General features: G+C 43.1%; 1 protein-coding gene and 1 long non-coding RNA gene across 10 annotated transcripts in view; one reads left to right on the forward strand and one right to left on the reverse strand.

Moving 5' to 3' along the window:
- Positions 1 to 859: 859 nt before the first annotated feature.
- LOC135175916 (uncharacterized) lies at positions 860 to 3300 on the reverse strand. Its single transcript, XR_010302497.1, has 2 exons — positions 3136 to 3300; positions 860 to 1464 (listed from the first exon to the last, which is right to left on the reverse strand). It is a non-coding gene; the product is annotated as an uncharacterized LOC135175916 (long non-coding RNA).
- The window catches only part of DCLRE1A (DNA cross-link repair 1A), a 39819-nt gene continuing 25077 nt past the window's right edge, over positions 1056 to 15797 (forward strand). For all 9 annotated transcript variants that reach the window (XM_064144353.1, XM_064144356.1, XM_064144348.1 and 6 more), the window contains exons 1-7: positions 1056 to 1473; positions 2872 to 4464; positions 10585 to 10718; positions 11813 to 11931; positions 13400 to 13543; positions 14396 to 14541; positions 15559 to 15713. In XM_064144353.1, coding sequence (XP_064000423.1) covers positions 1056 to 1473; positions 2872 to 4464; positions 10585 to 10718; positions 11813 to 11931; positions 13400 to 13543; positions 14396 to 14541; positions 15559 to 15713 — 2709 coding nt within the window. The remainder of the gene's footprint in view (positions 1474 to 2871; positions 4465 to 10584; positions 10719 to 11812; positions 11932 to 13399; positions 13544 to 14395; positions 14542 to 15558; positions 15714 to 15797) is intronic.

The raw sequence follows: 15797 nt of genomic DNA on the forward strand, positions 1-15797 counted from the left end.
ACACAAAAAAACTTTTGAAGCAAGACCTAAGTACAAATAGGCAATAACTGTTCTGTATGAAAAGAAAAGCTTCTGATTAATTCGGTGATTTTACACAGCTTTGATATTCACAGAAGCATATTCGTGAAAGCAATCCCTAGCGGTGATTCCAGCTCGGCAGATTCTACACAGTCTGCTTGTCTTGCCCAGTTACGTTTTGTTTGTAAATGGAACACATGTGAAAGTCGAGCAGTACCGGCGCAAGATCCAAACAAGGAGACAATAATTTAGACAAATAGATTTATGATGTTTGGTTGTTTGTTTTTTTTCCTGGGGGTTGTTATGAGAGAAGCGGAAAGCCCAGTGACAGTTGGTGGCGAAGCTGCGGAAGCGAATGCAGTGCCACAGCGGCGAACGGCTGAGGAGAGGCGCGGGCCCGTTCGCCATCCCGCCCCTCGGTAGCGGCGAGGGGACTCTACCGAGCCGGCGGTGAGAGGCGGCTTGCCCACGGTGCCCGCGGCAGGGAGGCAGCCGGCCTCGGAGCCCGCGGCGGGAGGCTGCGGAGAGGCAGCCGCCCACGGTGGGACGTAAGCGCGGGCCCTCTCCTGACAGAGCCGGGCTGGTTTTCGGCCTTCTCCGTGCTATGACTCCCGTCTGCGATCCCGTAGCTGACGTTCTGTCATTTTCTTTCTTAATGACTCCCTGCTTCGGGGCAGTAAGGTGGCAGCTGGGGGAGCGGGGCAAGCTCAGCTTCACCCTTCGAGGCCGGGTCGGGTGCTTATGAGAGGGAACGGCAAGTCATTCTGCATCTTCCAGGCTCGGGCTTCCTCTGACAGGAGTAACTCCCAATGTCGAAAGAGAGGCTTATTAAATCACTTTCTTAGGGTAGGATCCACCATGCTTCTGTCCCATCACGGACTGCTGTTTGGTGTGCAGCCCGGTGTTACTCCTTTAAAATGGAATTCAAGCACTTCTCTTCAGATAGTGAAGGGAGCAGGGAAGAGAAAACCTTTTAGTGGAAGAAAAGTTACATTTGTGAACTGTTGCTTAAAACAAAGACTATTTCGCGTGTTACCATGTCTGAAGATGTTTTACTGGAGGAGGACATTTGGGAGTACAAATCCATCAGGAAGCAGAAGCATCAGAATAGTTCCGAGAGCATCCCTACACCTGTGCAGAAAGTAAGTGACGGCAAGAGCAGGGCAAAAAAACAGAGAAACAGAAAGAAAAGAAAATCTGTAGAAAAAACTGATGGGCTTCAGAAAACTGAGCAGAAACCAAGGCCAGATCAGGATGCAGATCAGTGCAAAGCTGACAGTAGCGTGCACTCCCAGGAGAGCGTAAGTAGTCTGACAGGACAGAGCTCACAAAATGGGAAGCCCGTGCACGATGGATACTGCCCCAGTTGCCAGATGCCTTTCTCTTTGCTTTTGGTCCAGACGCCTCGCTGGCACGTTGCTGAATGTTTGGATACTCCAGGAGCCACTGAAAATGGTAAGAATAGAGTAAGAAGGCAGCCTTTGGAGAAAAGGGCTTCTCATAAAATATTGCTGTAAACCTTGGTTTTCATGTATGGCTTTTAGAATGTTATTGCTGATCATTTATCAGCATTCATCTGAAGTTCTTCATGGGAATCTCAGAATCTAATAACTTTGTAAAATAGCAATAAAGATGCAGTTGTTTTTGTCAAGCTGCAGTTTTAGTAGTTGTAAGTAATATTTACCATTTAAAATAATGGATCCTGTTTCAATTACTAAGTCTGTGTCAGCAAGAAAGGCTTCTTTAGTTAAGAGGCTGTTACTTTTCTCCTGTTGCTGTGTGATTTGTCCAGTTGTCTATGGACAGTTGGAATCTGAAGTCAGTCTGTTGTGCTGATTTACTTGAAATGGTAGTCACTGGCCCAGCACACTTTAGAAATTTTGTATAGAATTATACATTAACATTCCTGTATCATAATACAGTTTTGTTCTGCATTCTGTACTATTGACTCATTCCAAGTTACTAGTTTCATATGGGGAAATAGTGTGTCTGAGCAGATACAGGTAACCAACTTATGTTCTTAATACACCTCTTAAGTTCTGGAAAACAGAAAACACAAAATTGGGAAAGTTGAGGAAAGGCTGTTTAGGTTTCTTTTTATATCTTTGTAATTTCCTCTGGAGCTTCTTCTTCAGAACAGTGAAATGTGAGCCCTTTAATCCTGATTTTACAGTTGTTTTAACTTCAGACAGGTGTGTTAACACCTAATTCCCATCTCTTAACTCCCCTAACTAACAAACAAAAAACCCTCATGAAGTGTTTATACGTTCACCTTAGAATCCTTAAAAGCTAGACTTCACCTTCTCGACACAAAAATAAATCTTAGACAACAACCACAGCTTTTTTTACTGGCACCTGAATCCTGAATACTTTGTTTCACATAAGTAAATACATGGGGTTTTTGGTTATTTATTTTTAACTTCGTGTACAACCCAGCAGACAGTTTGAAATGGAATTTTAAGTTGATTCAGAACTAAGATTCAGTTTATTTGAAAAGTTACCTGCCTTCCTTTTCTCAGAGGCTGTTGCTTGTATGTGAGACTGTTATAAACCTAGAAGCCATATGATGGCATTGAAGCAGGACTAAGTAGTGGTAGTGTTAGAGGGCTGTGGTAATTTAGGCATAGTGCTGTATTAGTAGCAGCTGTTTGGTTTTAGAAGCACTCACATTGCTAGCTAGCTCAGGGCAGGAGGCCTTGGTGGCTTAAAAATTACTTTTACTTATGTATTCTGTCCTCCAATAGCTGCATTTGTAAGAAAAAGCTTTAAAATGGTGTTATGCATTATTTTATCAATTGTCAACTACATTGGCAATGGTGTTCATATTACTTTTCTGCTTAATTCTTTTCCTAGAGTGTCCTAATGGTTTACAGTGCACTTCCACCATTCCATCCCACTACAAGCGTTACAGCCATTTTCTACTTGCAGCAAGCAGGGCAGGAGATTATCTTGTAAGCTCTTCAGCAGACACTTTGGAGAGAACAATGACATATTCTACTGTTATAAAGCCCAGCTGTTCCCCAAGTCATGTAGAGAAAATATCACAGAGTGAGGAACTATCAGATAACACAAAAAGTGTTCCAAATGATGACTGTATGTTGATGGCACAGAGCTCACTGCAAGCGAAGTCTCTCAGCATGATTAGTGGAAGTACTTCCTCTGTCGCAGATATTCAGAAGTCTCAACAGACATTTCAGCACACACAGGCCACAGATAACAGTTGTACATTTGAATTTTATGACTTTGCATCCTCTCAAGAAAGTGGAATGGGAGAAGATCCATCCTCTCAAGAAATTGGAATGGGAGAAGATCCATCCACTCAGAAAGATGCAAGTCACCCAAGTCTACTACAGTCAAAAGTGGACTTCAGTGACTGTGAAATTTCTTATTCTCCACTGAGTACTTTTGAGGAAAGTGAAGAGGAAACAGAGGAAGAGGGGAAGAAATTAAAAATATCACAGAATATCAAGGTTTGTAACTCTGAGAATGATGAATCTAATTCTGTGATGTTTCAGACATTTCATGGACATCTCTTACAGCAGAAGCCTCAGTGTGAACATACCAAAATGAGACATGTCTTAATTAAAAAAACACACTGTGAGCAAGTAAAAACATTGAACCATCTGGATCATGACATAAAAACAGTTTCTCAGGGTCATATGAACAGTTTGTACTGTAATTCAACATGTGTAGATAATCAGCATCATCAAGAAGTGCTAGCCCCTGGGTCCTCTTTTAACTGCAAGGAGGTTGAATACCTAGAGTTGATTTCCTCTGCTGCTACAGCAGGTAACAGAGAGTCAGAAGATACTGGTGCTTGTCCTTTGGATTCTGCATATGTGAGTTTTACTGACACGTCATCACTACTAGACAGAGAAGATTCTGGCTCTCTTCTGACACAGAAAAGTCATGTTTTTAGAGATCCAAGTAATATTTTAATGAACACAGATAAAATGACTGCCAATGTGATTGGAAAAACAGCTTGCCAGAAGAATTTGCAGTCGGTAGTGGAAAAAGAGGAAAATCTTAACAGAGCTGCTGTGTGCTTTCCAAGCCCTATCTCTAAAACAGCACTACCTTGTTCTTCAGCAAGTATGGTTGCCAAATCCAGTTCTACTGGAGAACTCAAACAAATGGACATTGGTGTTTTCTTTGGGTTAAAACCCAAATTAAAAGAGGAAAGCAAAGGAGAGACATGTTTGAGTGAGGGAAAGCAGATAACAGATTTAGTAACTCCCAATGGAAAGAGGCCTAGACAGCAAAAAAGGAAAGCTGAAGGGTCTGTGGAAGACATTGAAGTAGTTGCAGAAAGTTCAAATAAAATTGAAGGCTCTGCAGATGTGAACTTTGGTGGGCAGCGAAGGTGGAGAAAAAAAATTAAAAACTTACCTACTACAGATGAAGGAACAAGAAAAAAATACTGCCCTTTCTACAAGAAAATACCAGGTGAGAGATAGCTGTTGCCTTTTGTAGAAGTTAACTAATTTTGCCTTGAGTGTTGGTTTTTTTTTTCCTATTTTTTTTTCTTGATCATTTAGACTGCAGCTCATAATGAATTTTCTTTCCTTCATCTTTGTTGATAAAATCTTGAGTAGGTGCAGATCTCCAAAAGAAAGTGAATGCAGAGCCAAAGTCAGCAGTGGCTGAAAAAGGAAGTTAGTGAAATAGTTATCTTGGGAAAATTATTTGAAGGACTGACTTTTAGGTTTGGCAGAGCTAAAAACATAAGCACTATTGAAAGATGGATCATCTTTCTTAAATACTTTTAAGTACATCACTCTAATTCCTGAATGTAATCTTTTATATCACTTGTGCCTGAAAATAAGGCTGTCAACAGCAATTATTTCCTTAGGCTAAGTTAAAAGAATTGATCTTAATTTTGCATTTGAAATTCAATAGCATTAGAAATATGATTTGTTACAACTGTGAATACAAAGAAATGAAAAGCAAGCAGGAAAGTAGAGTTAAGGAAAGAGCCATGAATTTATCAGAATTTTAACCAAGCAAGACATACATCACAGAATGAGCAAATAGTAGCTTAAAAAGCTTCATATCCTTGCAGTCCTATTCACCACTAAGGGACTGTCTTAAGTAGATATTTGAAGAAGCAAATAGAACTGTATCAGTGATCCTAAGTGCCAAACTGCTGCTTGCAGGCTGACCTGTAAGTTTTTGTGGTTTTAAAGCATTTTCCATATATAATAAAAGGGCAGACTTCTGTGCCTACAATGCAGATTTCAAGTTGCTTTGTTATTATCTGCCCTTTTGGCTGCCGAGCCGAGAGAGTGAAAAGCTCCGCGGGGGTTGCTGCCGGGTTCGGTTTTGCTGCTCCGTTCTGCTGCTCTCCGTGGTTCTGAGACACGGTAAGGTAAGCAGAGGGGACGGCTGGGCTGTGGTCTCGCGATACAGCGTGAGACTGTGACGGGGCTGGTGACGTCAGCCGCGGGAGATTTAAAATCCCGCCGCGTGCCGCGCCGGCCGCCCTTTTGGCTGCCGAGCCGAGAGAGTGAAAAGCCAGCCTACCTGCGGCTGGGGGATTTTTTTTTTTTTTTTTTTTTTTTTTTTTCCCTCTTTCTGACTGTCAGTATCTCTGTGCACTATGCCTGTCACTCGTGCTACAAAGGGCAGGAGGAGCGTGTGCACACAGACTGATGTGACCTGGGAAAGCACAGGAGTCCAGGCCACTGGATGCAGGGAGTGCTACAGCCTCTCGCTTGCTGCTGAAGGGGAGGGGGAGAACAACTGCACCAGGTGTGAGCAGGTGAACTTCCTTCTCACCTTGGTAGCGGAATTGAAAGATGAAGTGGCCGAGCTGAAGGACGAAGTGTCCAGGCTCAGGTCAATAAGGGAGAATGAAAGGGAGCTGGATCTGTGGGTGCAGGCTCTGCAGATCCCCCCTGCTAAGGAATCTGCCCCTGGAAACAGTGAGGGATGGGTGCAGATACCTGTCAGGGGTAGTAAGGGAAATCATCCCCGGCCCTCTCCTTCTCCTCCTCTGCCCTTGCGCAACAAGTATGAGGCGCTGCATGCAGAGGGTACAGAGGGTGAGAGCAATGAGGATCACCCCACTGAGACATTGCCTAGGGTAGAGCAGTCACCACCAACTGTGGTAACTAGCTCCACAAAAAACAAGAAAAAGAGAAGAGTTGTAGTTGTCGGGGACTCCATCTTGAGGGGGACAGAGGGACCCATTTGTCGTCCTGACCCGTCTCACAGGGAGGTCTGCTCCCTTCCTGGTGCCCGGGTTAGGGACATCACCAGGAGACTCCCAAACCTAATCCAGCCCTCTGATTATTACCCCTTGTTGGTAATACAGGCTGGCAGCGACGAAATGGAAAAGAAGGGGACCAGGGCAATTAAAAAGGAATTTAAAGCCCTGGGGAAATTGATAGATGGGGCGGGAGCGCAGGTGGTGTTCTGCTCAGTTCCCTCTGTGGCAAGGGAGTTCACAGAGAGGAATAGCAGAACCTACGATATCAACAAATGGCTGAAGGGATGGTGCGAGCGGCGGCGTTTTGGGTTTTTTGACCATGGGGGAACTTTTACTGCGCCGGACCTGCTGGCTTGTGATGGGGTGCAGTTATCTAGGAAGGGCAGGAGAGTCCTGGCACTGGAGTTGGCAGGGCTCATTAGGCGGGCTTTAAACTAGGTCTGAAGGGGGTGGGTGAGGAAATTACTCTCTCTGAGAAGGAGAGAGATGGAAGGAAACTAAGGACAATTGAATCGAGAGCCCAGCTGAAGTGTATCTACACCAATGCACGCAGCTTGGGTAACAAACAGGAGGAACTGGAAGTCCTGGTCCACCAGGGGGACTACGATGTAGTTGCCATTTCAGAAACTTGGTGGGACGACAGACAGGACTGGGCTGTTATACTGGAGGGATATAACCTTTTCAGGAGAGATAGGCAAGGGAGAAGAGGAGGAGGGGTGGCCCTGTATATTAGAGAGTCACTCCATGCCATTGAGCTAGAAGTGAGGGATGAAGGGGTAGAGACCCTGTGGATTAAAATCAGAGGTAGGACTAATAAATCTGACATCCTGGTTGGAGTCTGTTACAGACCACCCAACCAGGATGAGGGAACAGATGAGATATTTTACAAACAGTTGGAGGCTGTCTCAAGATCTTCAGATCTTGTCCTTGTGGGTGACTTTAACCTGCCAGATATCTGCTGGGAACTTAATTCGGCAGAGAGGAGGCAGTCCAGGAGATTTCTGGAGTGCATGGAGGACAGCTTCATGACCCAACTGTTAAACGAGCCTACCAGGGGTCAAGCTCAGCTTGACCTGCTGCTCTCCAACAGAGAAGGGCTGGTAGGAGATGTGATAGTGGGAGGCTGCCTGGGGTGTAGCGACCACGAGTTAGTGGAGTTTTCAATATACAGGGAGGTAGGGAGGCACTTCAACAAAACCTACACCTTGGACTTTAGGAGGGCAAACTTCAGTTTGCTCAAGGAACTTATTTCCAATGTCCCCTGGGCAGCAGTTCTTGAGAACAAAGGGGTCCAGGATGGTTGGACTTACTTTAAACAGGAGCTCTTGAAGGCACAGGAACTGGCAGTTCCCACGTGCCGAAAGATGAGCCGCAGGGGGAGGCGACCAGCCTGGATGAGCAAAGAGCTCCTGAAGGAAGTGGGGGAGAAAAAGAGGGTGTATCGCCTCTGGAAGGAGGGGAAGGCTTCTCCTGATGTGTTTAAGGAGGTAGCCAGACTATGTAGGAGAAAAATTAGAGAGGCTAAGGCTCAGCTAGAACTTAGGCTGGCCACTTCCGTGAAAGCTAACAAAAAACACTTTTATAAATTTATCAACGCTAAAAGGAAGGGCAAGAAGAGCCTCCACTCCTTACTGGACCAGGAGGGGAACACTATAACTGATGATGAAGCAAAGGCAGAGGTCCTGAATGCCTTCTTCGCCTCAGTTTTCAACAGTAAGGAGAGAGGAGGAGGAGGCAAATGGCCTCTTAAACTGGGAGATGGGATCGGGGAGCAGTGTGCTCCCCTGGAAATTCATGAGGAATTAGTTCAGGACCTGCTGAGCCACCTGGACACCCACAAGTCCATGGGACCAGATGGGATCCATCCCAGGGTGCTGAGAGAGCTGGCAGCTGAGCTGGCCAAGCCACTCTCCATCATTTTCCAGCAGTCCTGGCTCACCGGAGAGGTCCCAGGAGACTGGAAAATGGCCAACGTGGTCCCCATCCACAAGAAGGGTCGGATGGAGGAACCTGGGAACTACAGACCCGTCAGCCTGACCTCAGTGCCAGGGAAACTGATGGAGCAGGTTCTCTTGGGGCCAATAACTGCGCACCTGAGGGATGGCAAGGATCTCAGGTCCAGCCAGCATGGGTTTAGGAAGGGCAGATCCTGCCTTTCTAACCTGATCTCCTTCTATGATCAGGTGACCCGCTTGGTGGATGTGGGGAGGCCTGTGGATGTGGTCTATCTGGACTTCAGCAAGGCCTTTGACACTGTCCCCCACAGCAAACTGCTGGCTAAGCTGTCAGCCCGCGGCTTGGATGGTAACACTCTGTGCTGGGTTAGGAACTGGCTGGAGGGCCGGACCCAGAGAGTGGTGGTGAATGGTGCCACATCCAGCTGGCGGCCAGTCACTAGTGGTGTCCCTCAGGGATCAGTGCTGGGCCCCATCCTCTTTAACATCTTCATAGATGATCTGGATGAGGGCATCGAGTCAGTCATCAGCAAGTTTGCAGATGACACTAAGCTGGGGGCAGATGTGACTGAGCTGGAGGGCAGAAGGGCTCTGCAGCGGGACCTTGACCGCCTGTACAGATGGGCAGAGGCCAATGGGATGGGGTTCAATAGCTCCAAGTGCAGGGTGCTGCACTTTGGCCACAACAACCCCATGCAGAGATACAGGCTGGGGTCGGAGTGGCTGGAGAGCAGCCAGACAGAGAGGGATCTGGGGGTACTGATTGATACCCGCCTGAACATGAGCCAGCAGTGTGCCCAGGTGGCCAAGAGAGCCAGTGGCATCCTGGCCTGCATCAGGAATGGTGTGGTCAGCAGGAGCAGGGAGGTCATTCTGCCCCTGTACTCTGCACTGGTCAGACCACACCTCGAGTACTGCGTTCAGTTCTGGGCCCCCCAGTTTAGGAAGGACATTGAGATGCTTGAGCGTGTCCAGAGAAGGGCGACGAGGCTGGTGAGAGGCCTCGAGCACAAGCCCTACGAGGAGAGGCTTAGGGAGCTGGGGTTGTTTAGCCTGGAGAAGAGGAGGCTCAGGGGTGACCTTATTGCTGTCTACAACTACCTGAAGGGTGGTTGTGGCCAGGAGGAGGTTGCTCTCTTCTCTCAGGTGGCCAGCTCCAGAACAAGAGGACACAGCCTCAGGCTGCGCCAGGGGAAATTTCGGCTCGAGGTGAGGAGAAAGTTCTTCACTGAGAGAGTCATTGGGCACTGGAATGGGCTGCCTGGGGAGGTGGTGGAGTCGTCGTCCCTGGGGCAGTTCAGGGCAAGGTTGGATGTGGCACTTGGTGCCATGGTCTAGCCTTGGGCACTGTGGTAAAGGGTTGGACTTGATGATCTGTGAGGTCTCTTCCAACCTTGGTGATACTGTGATACTGTGATACTGTATTATCTTTGTTCTGAATTTTGTTACTACATTTGAAATACAACTGACTGTATTTTCTGTGTTGATAATGATATGTATTTATCCTCATGGCCTGATATAATTCAGCCTCTCTGAAGTTTTAAGTCTGGTACCTCTCAAACACTTGGGGATTGTTTGGTTTGTAAATTTTTAGTTAGCAGGCTGCTGTGGTCTGTTTGGAGCTACAAATACTTGCAGCTCTGTCCTCAAGGAAGTGCCTGTAGAGCATCTGGGAAATTTGCATGGTGTAAATTGAAAAATAATTGAGTACCACCAGGTGAGTTAATTCTGTGGGCTATATGGTGATTTTAAGCAGCTGAAAATGAATGTGCAATGTTTGTATTTAAAAAATAAAAATTATCAGAGAAAAGAGCTGTTTTCTCTACTTCATCCAGCATTTTTATACAAACAGCACCTCACTGAAAGCACACAATGGCAAATGGATACTTTTTCATTTCAACAAGTTTGACCTTAGATTGCTTGCTTGGTATGTTTTAAAAGGAATATTAAGTGTGGAATAATTGAGAAGTTGCAGTTTGATGAAAAAATGTGTTTTGTTAAGCTGGGGTTATCTGCTTTAGTTTGCATGAAGACACTGACATCGGATTTTTATCTATGTGAGCTTTAAAAAATACCAGCTGAATGCAGATAAATGTGGCTTGATTAACTAGTTGCCATCTATGTGGTATGGCAGCCAAACAACAGATACTTGGGAGGCCTCTGAAAGTATTTGTGCATGGGTACTTTGTTAAATTTTCATGTTGAATAAGGGAAACTCTTTTTTGTGACTCTTGACTCATGTGCAAACCATGCTTATCTTTAAAGGGTTCCTTCACTTAAACACATTTTAACTGTACTGCCCTTTAATTTGGAAGAAAGACAAAAAGGAAAATTCAGTTAGAAACTAGTTCTGAGCTATGCATGTTTACTGACTGGCTCCTCTTCACTTTTATGTTGTAGGAACTGGTTTTACAGTTGATGCCTTCTGTTATGGAGAAATTGAAGGCTGCACAGCATATTTCCTTACTCATTTTCACTCTGATCACTATTGTGGGCTAACAAAAAACTTCATGTTTCCAATCTACTGTAATAAGGTAAGATTTTCCAAAATGCTTAGATGTTACCAAATCCAGATTCTAGGGTAATCTGGATTTTCCTTGTAAGATATTAATGTTTAAAAGGATCTATAGAGATCATATAGATGGAAGTCTGAAATGAGGTGCCCCAAAGATGATTAGGGGACTGGAACACATACCTTATGAGGAGAAGCTGAGGGACCTAGGGTGTTTTAGTCTGGAGAAGACAAGACAGAGAGGATTTAATAAATGTTTATAAATATCTGAGGGCTCTTCTCACTTGATCCTGGTGATAGGACAAGGGGGAGCTTGTTTAAGTGTCACAGAGTGTTGGAATGGGCTAGAATAAAGAGGTTGTGGAATCTCCTTCTCTGGAGACTTTCAAGGCCCATCTAGATTTGTTCCTGTGTGACCTGCACTAGATTGTATGGTCCTGCTCTGGCAGGGAGGTTGGACTCGATGATCTCTTTGGGTCCCTTCCAAACCCTAACATCCTGTGATCCTAAGCTGTCTATTCTGTGCATTAAGGAAATAAAGTTGGTTTAGCATGGTCCTGTGTGTTCTGTGCTTTAGGCTGCCTAATGGCTAAGACTGTGATTGCTATCATACCTCCAAACCTGCTCTTTTTTACTTATAAAGAGCACCTACCCAATCAACCTATCCAGAACCTGCATCAAAACAACTATTTCTGAGTTACTCTGGAAGTCCAGTGTTGTCCTTTCAGTAGGTGTTGGGATTACTGCAGTCTGCCTGATAAGATCCAGGGCCTGTGACCTGGAAACTTCTTCACTTGTTTAAAGAAGGCTTTACTTGCTTCCTCTTCTTGATTTGGCAGCCTGTAGCAGATGTCATTCTCCCATGATTGCCTCCTCCCTGATTTCAACCCATAGCCTGTTAACAGACTTTTAAAAGTTTACTTTTTTAAGACAGCTTTTTTTGCAATTTGTGTTCTGAGAGGTAAAATGCTACTGAAAGCCTTGATTATACCCAGAAACTCACAATTTCTCTCTAAGCCAGACAGACTGGCTTTGAGAGCCTTAGTTTCTAAAATAAACAAAGTCTTTTTTAAGATTCTGTTCCTGTTCCCTATTAAATCCTTTTTCCTGTTACAGATAACTGGCAATCTGGTGAAGAGCAAACTTCGAGTCCAAGAGCAGTACATCCACGTGCTGCCAATGGACACTGAATGTACAGTGAATGGGATCAAAGTGATGTTGCTCGATGCCAATCAGTAGGTATCATTGCATTTGTTCTGCAGTGTTTGTTTCTGTGGAACATTAAAGATCAGTAGTTGTACAGATACAGTTCATATGCTCACAATTTTCCGGTTACATTGAATCTAACTAAAGAAGGATAAAAATACTTCACATTCCTGAGTTGGCTTAGTATTTTTACTTCTGAATTTGAATTGGGCATGTAGTTGCAAGTAGTTAGCTTTTCAAATATGTTATTTTTTTAAATGAAACTTAGGCTTTTCCATAATTTTAGTTTAAATTTTAGTTGGTTTGCTTTTACTGTGTGTCTAGAATTTCATGTTTTTAAGGTGGCTAAGAGTTTGATTTTTCTAGTGGTCTGGACACTTTAGTTTTTGGTGTCTAGTTAGAAACTCCTAGATTTGATAATCAGATGTTAGGTTTCTGTAGCTTCAACTGAAGAAAAATGTAGCACCTTTGATCCTGGAAGGGAAAACCCTACTCAACATTTTGAAAACTGAACTTTAAATAAAAGCCTGTTGAAATCTGCAATGAGACTTCTCTTGAACTCAATGATAAAGGGTGAGATTTTTGTCCAAGGCTACACTGGTGCTGTGTGCTAATGCTGAATTCAAAGTTTAGTAATACCCGACTTCCTGCCCTGTGCTCTTTCTATTCTGCCTCTTAGCATCTTCTTTGACCATGGGCTAGAAAAAAAGTACTTCTTATTTTTCCTGTTTGTATCTCTGATCCTCTGCTTCAATTTAAGACACATACAAACTTTAGGTACAAAGTTCAGCTTCTGGAGAGGTCACCAATTCTGTTGTTTGAGCTCTGATTCATGCCAGTTTTTCATTTTTTTGAGCTTTCATTTGCTCTTTGCAGATGATTCATACCCAAAATAGTCCCACTGTGGTCCAATTTGAGCTCTCACCCTTCAGACAGCTTTGGTGAAGAACTGCAGAAAGTGCAATGAATTTTCTGTGGCCAGTAAAAGAATTGTTACTTATAACCAGGAAATTCTCACTGGAGGATAATTTTTAAATGCTGCAAAGAGAATTTTAAAGGAAATGCTTCAGTAAGACCTGCAGGAATGAAGGTGCATCTGCAGTAATTCGATTCTCCTTCTTCTGAATAAGAGTGCTGCTTCTGTTTGGTGTGCTCTTTGCCTTTTCAATCAAGTAACAGAAACTTGGATTGCAACTGCAGCAGCATCTTTGTTGTGCCTAGAAGACAGAGACACTTACTGCTTGTTTACTTCACTGTTGGTGTGGGTTTTTTCTTCTCTCCATCTCAGCTGAGAATTCAAGTGTATTTTGCCTGTGGTCATAAGATTGGCTTAAGAATTCCTTTAGAAATCAGTAATTTCTAGCTGAATTGGGCTGTGATTTTGAAATGCTGTTCTGCATGCCTTCCTGCTGCTGAAAGGTGCCATATCTCATAAGACAGTTTATTAGTATAGAGAACTAACATAATTTGTATGGGTTTTTTCCTTTCTTGTTTCAGTTGTCCAGGTGCAACAATGATCCTTTTCTATCTACCAAGTGGAACTGTTATTCTGCACACAGGAGACTTCAGGGCAGATCCTTCTATGGAGCGCTACCCTGCTTTGATAGGTCAGCAAGTCCACACTCTTTACCTTGATACCACGTAAGTCACGCTTGATGACATTTTTTTTTCTCAATGTAACTCTCTTTTCAGTTTAGTAAGGCTTCATATGAACCAGATAAATATGTGACATCACTATTTTAACACTTTAGCTTGTATTTAATGTTGAATAAAATCGGATACTAATTGAAGGTCCATGTGTGTCTACCTTGTTCATTTGTTGACACTGTTACATGTGAGAATAAAAGTGGGTAGCAGAAAAAAGAAAGTGGTATTCAAATTCTGGTGTCAGAATTCATCCAATGGGTGATCAACTCTGAAATGAGGTTCATGGAACACTGGGTTTATGTGGATTCAACTCTATTATGAAAAGAATTGCAAAGGAATTAAAAAAGTGAAGGAATGCCAAATGGTTTAATCCATTGGCGAGATGTTCCTCAGATCTTTCTCTGACTCATATATAAAAATGTTTTGCTGTGTATGATGACTAATGCCCAGCTGCAGTCTTTTCTGTTCCATATGTTTTAGCAAGTGTTATTGTTTGTGTGCTTGACAAAAAAATAGAAATAAAGATGTTATTAGTACATGATACAAATATCTGTCTTGAATGAGCTCTTGGTATTTAGAGAGACCAAAACCACGAAATTGAGTGTCAGGCAAATGAATAGCTGTAGGAAATAGGCTGATACCTTCAATGTCAATGTTAGTGCAACAATTTTATCTGGGCATCTCAGTGTTTCTAATACAAGAGGTTGCAAACAGGCTGAAATTATATAGAAGGATGTGGTTTTGATTATGTTATTGTATGCATGCAGGTTTGGAGTGCTGCCATGGTAAATTTGGATGTCTTCTATCTTGTGTAACAAAGTGGTATGTCTTATTTCCATGTCCCAGATACTGTAGCCCTGAATACACTTTTCCTTCTCAACAAGAAGTTATCCAGTTTGCTGTCAATACTGCCTTTGAGACGGTGACTTTAAATCCACGCACTCTGATTGTCTGTGGCACCTATTCCATTGGCAAAGAGAAAGTTTTTTTAGGTATGTAAACCAGGTCTACTGAATCAACTAAATATTGAAATTGGTGTTGAAAGGTCTTTTAAGATACAAAATTTAGTCTTGATGGTCAGACACTATATAAATAAATATATTTAACACTCCTACTCTTTGATTTTGGTTTTCTATTCAGTAAATGTTAGCTTTCTGAAAGAAGTCTTTTCCTGTCATAGTTACAGCCCCCCAGGATATGCAGAAGGCCAATTTGCATAGTAAATGAGTGAACTTATTTAATTGATTATGGTGAGAAAATCACTAATCGCAGTTGAAAAAAACCCAACCAGTTAAAAAAAACCAACCAAACAAATGAGGTCTTTATGATGCTTTTGGTGTTAATAATTTTGTGTTGTCAAGAAACAGCAGAGGGATATAGCAGCTGTTAAATTTGAATTTTGCTATGATTTTTCTTTTTGCAGTTTAGATTATGTATTTTACTTTATGGTAATCCATTGTCATGAAATCAGTCTTAAGAAAGCATCTTTTCTGGCTTAATGAAAATCTGGCATGCTGTGGTTCACTCAGTTACATTAGAAGCCAATACGATTGCCCAAATATCTACTCTGGAACAGGCAGCTCGGTACCATTTGTCCTTTTGAAGATGTTTAAAGTTGTCAATACAAGACTTACTTTCACTGATAATTAGTCTGTCTTTAATGTGGGCTGCTTGTTGGCAGAAATAAGCAGTTTTTGGACTATGCATCTTTGGGATAAATACCAGTTCATCTCAGTAACATGCTACCAAAGAAATATGACTTAAAACTTATCAAAGTTCTTCTCCTGCTTTTTCAAATTGTCCCACACAATTCTACTGCTAAAATGCAGGAGACAGTTTTTTAACAGCCATTACAGATTTCTCCTCTTAATTTTTGCATTTGACATCTTGTGTCCTGTTGACTCAGTGCAATAATTAAGAATATCTCCAAAACAAGCACCAAAAAAAAAAAAAAGACTCTTAGAATGTTCTTTATCTGATTTTTTTTCCCCTCCCAATTTATATTAAAGCAATTGCTGAAGTTTTAGGCACAAAAGCAAGTATGTCCCGTGACAAGTACAAAACACTGCAGTGCTTGGAGTCAGCAGCTGTTAATTCCCTCATCAGTGTGGAGTGGGCTGGTACTTTGCTACACGTTCTTCCCATGATGCAAATTAATTTTAAGGTAAGTTCAGAAGCTATTCTCTCTTGATCAGCCTGTTGGCTAATCTTACTGCTGGCTCCTTCCAGCCAGTGTTGTGTTTGGTGC

The sequence above is a fragment of the Pogoniulus pusillus genome, chromosome 6 (assembly GCF_015220805.1).
Source record: "Pogoniulus pusillus isolate bPogPus1 chromosome 6, bPogPus1.pri, whole genome shotgun sequence".
Classification (NCBI taxonomy): domain Eukaryota; kingdom Metazoa; phylum Chordata; class Aves; order Piciformes; family Lybiidae; genus Pogoniulus; species Pogoniulus pusillus.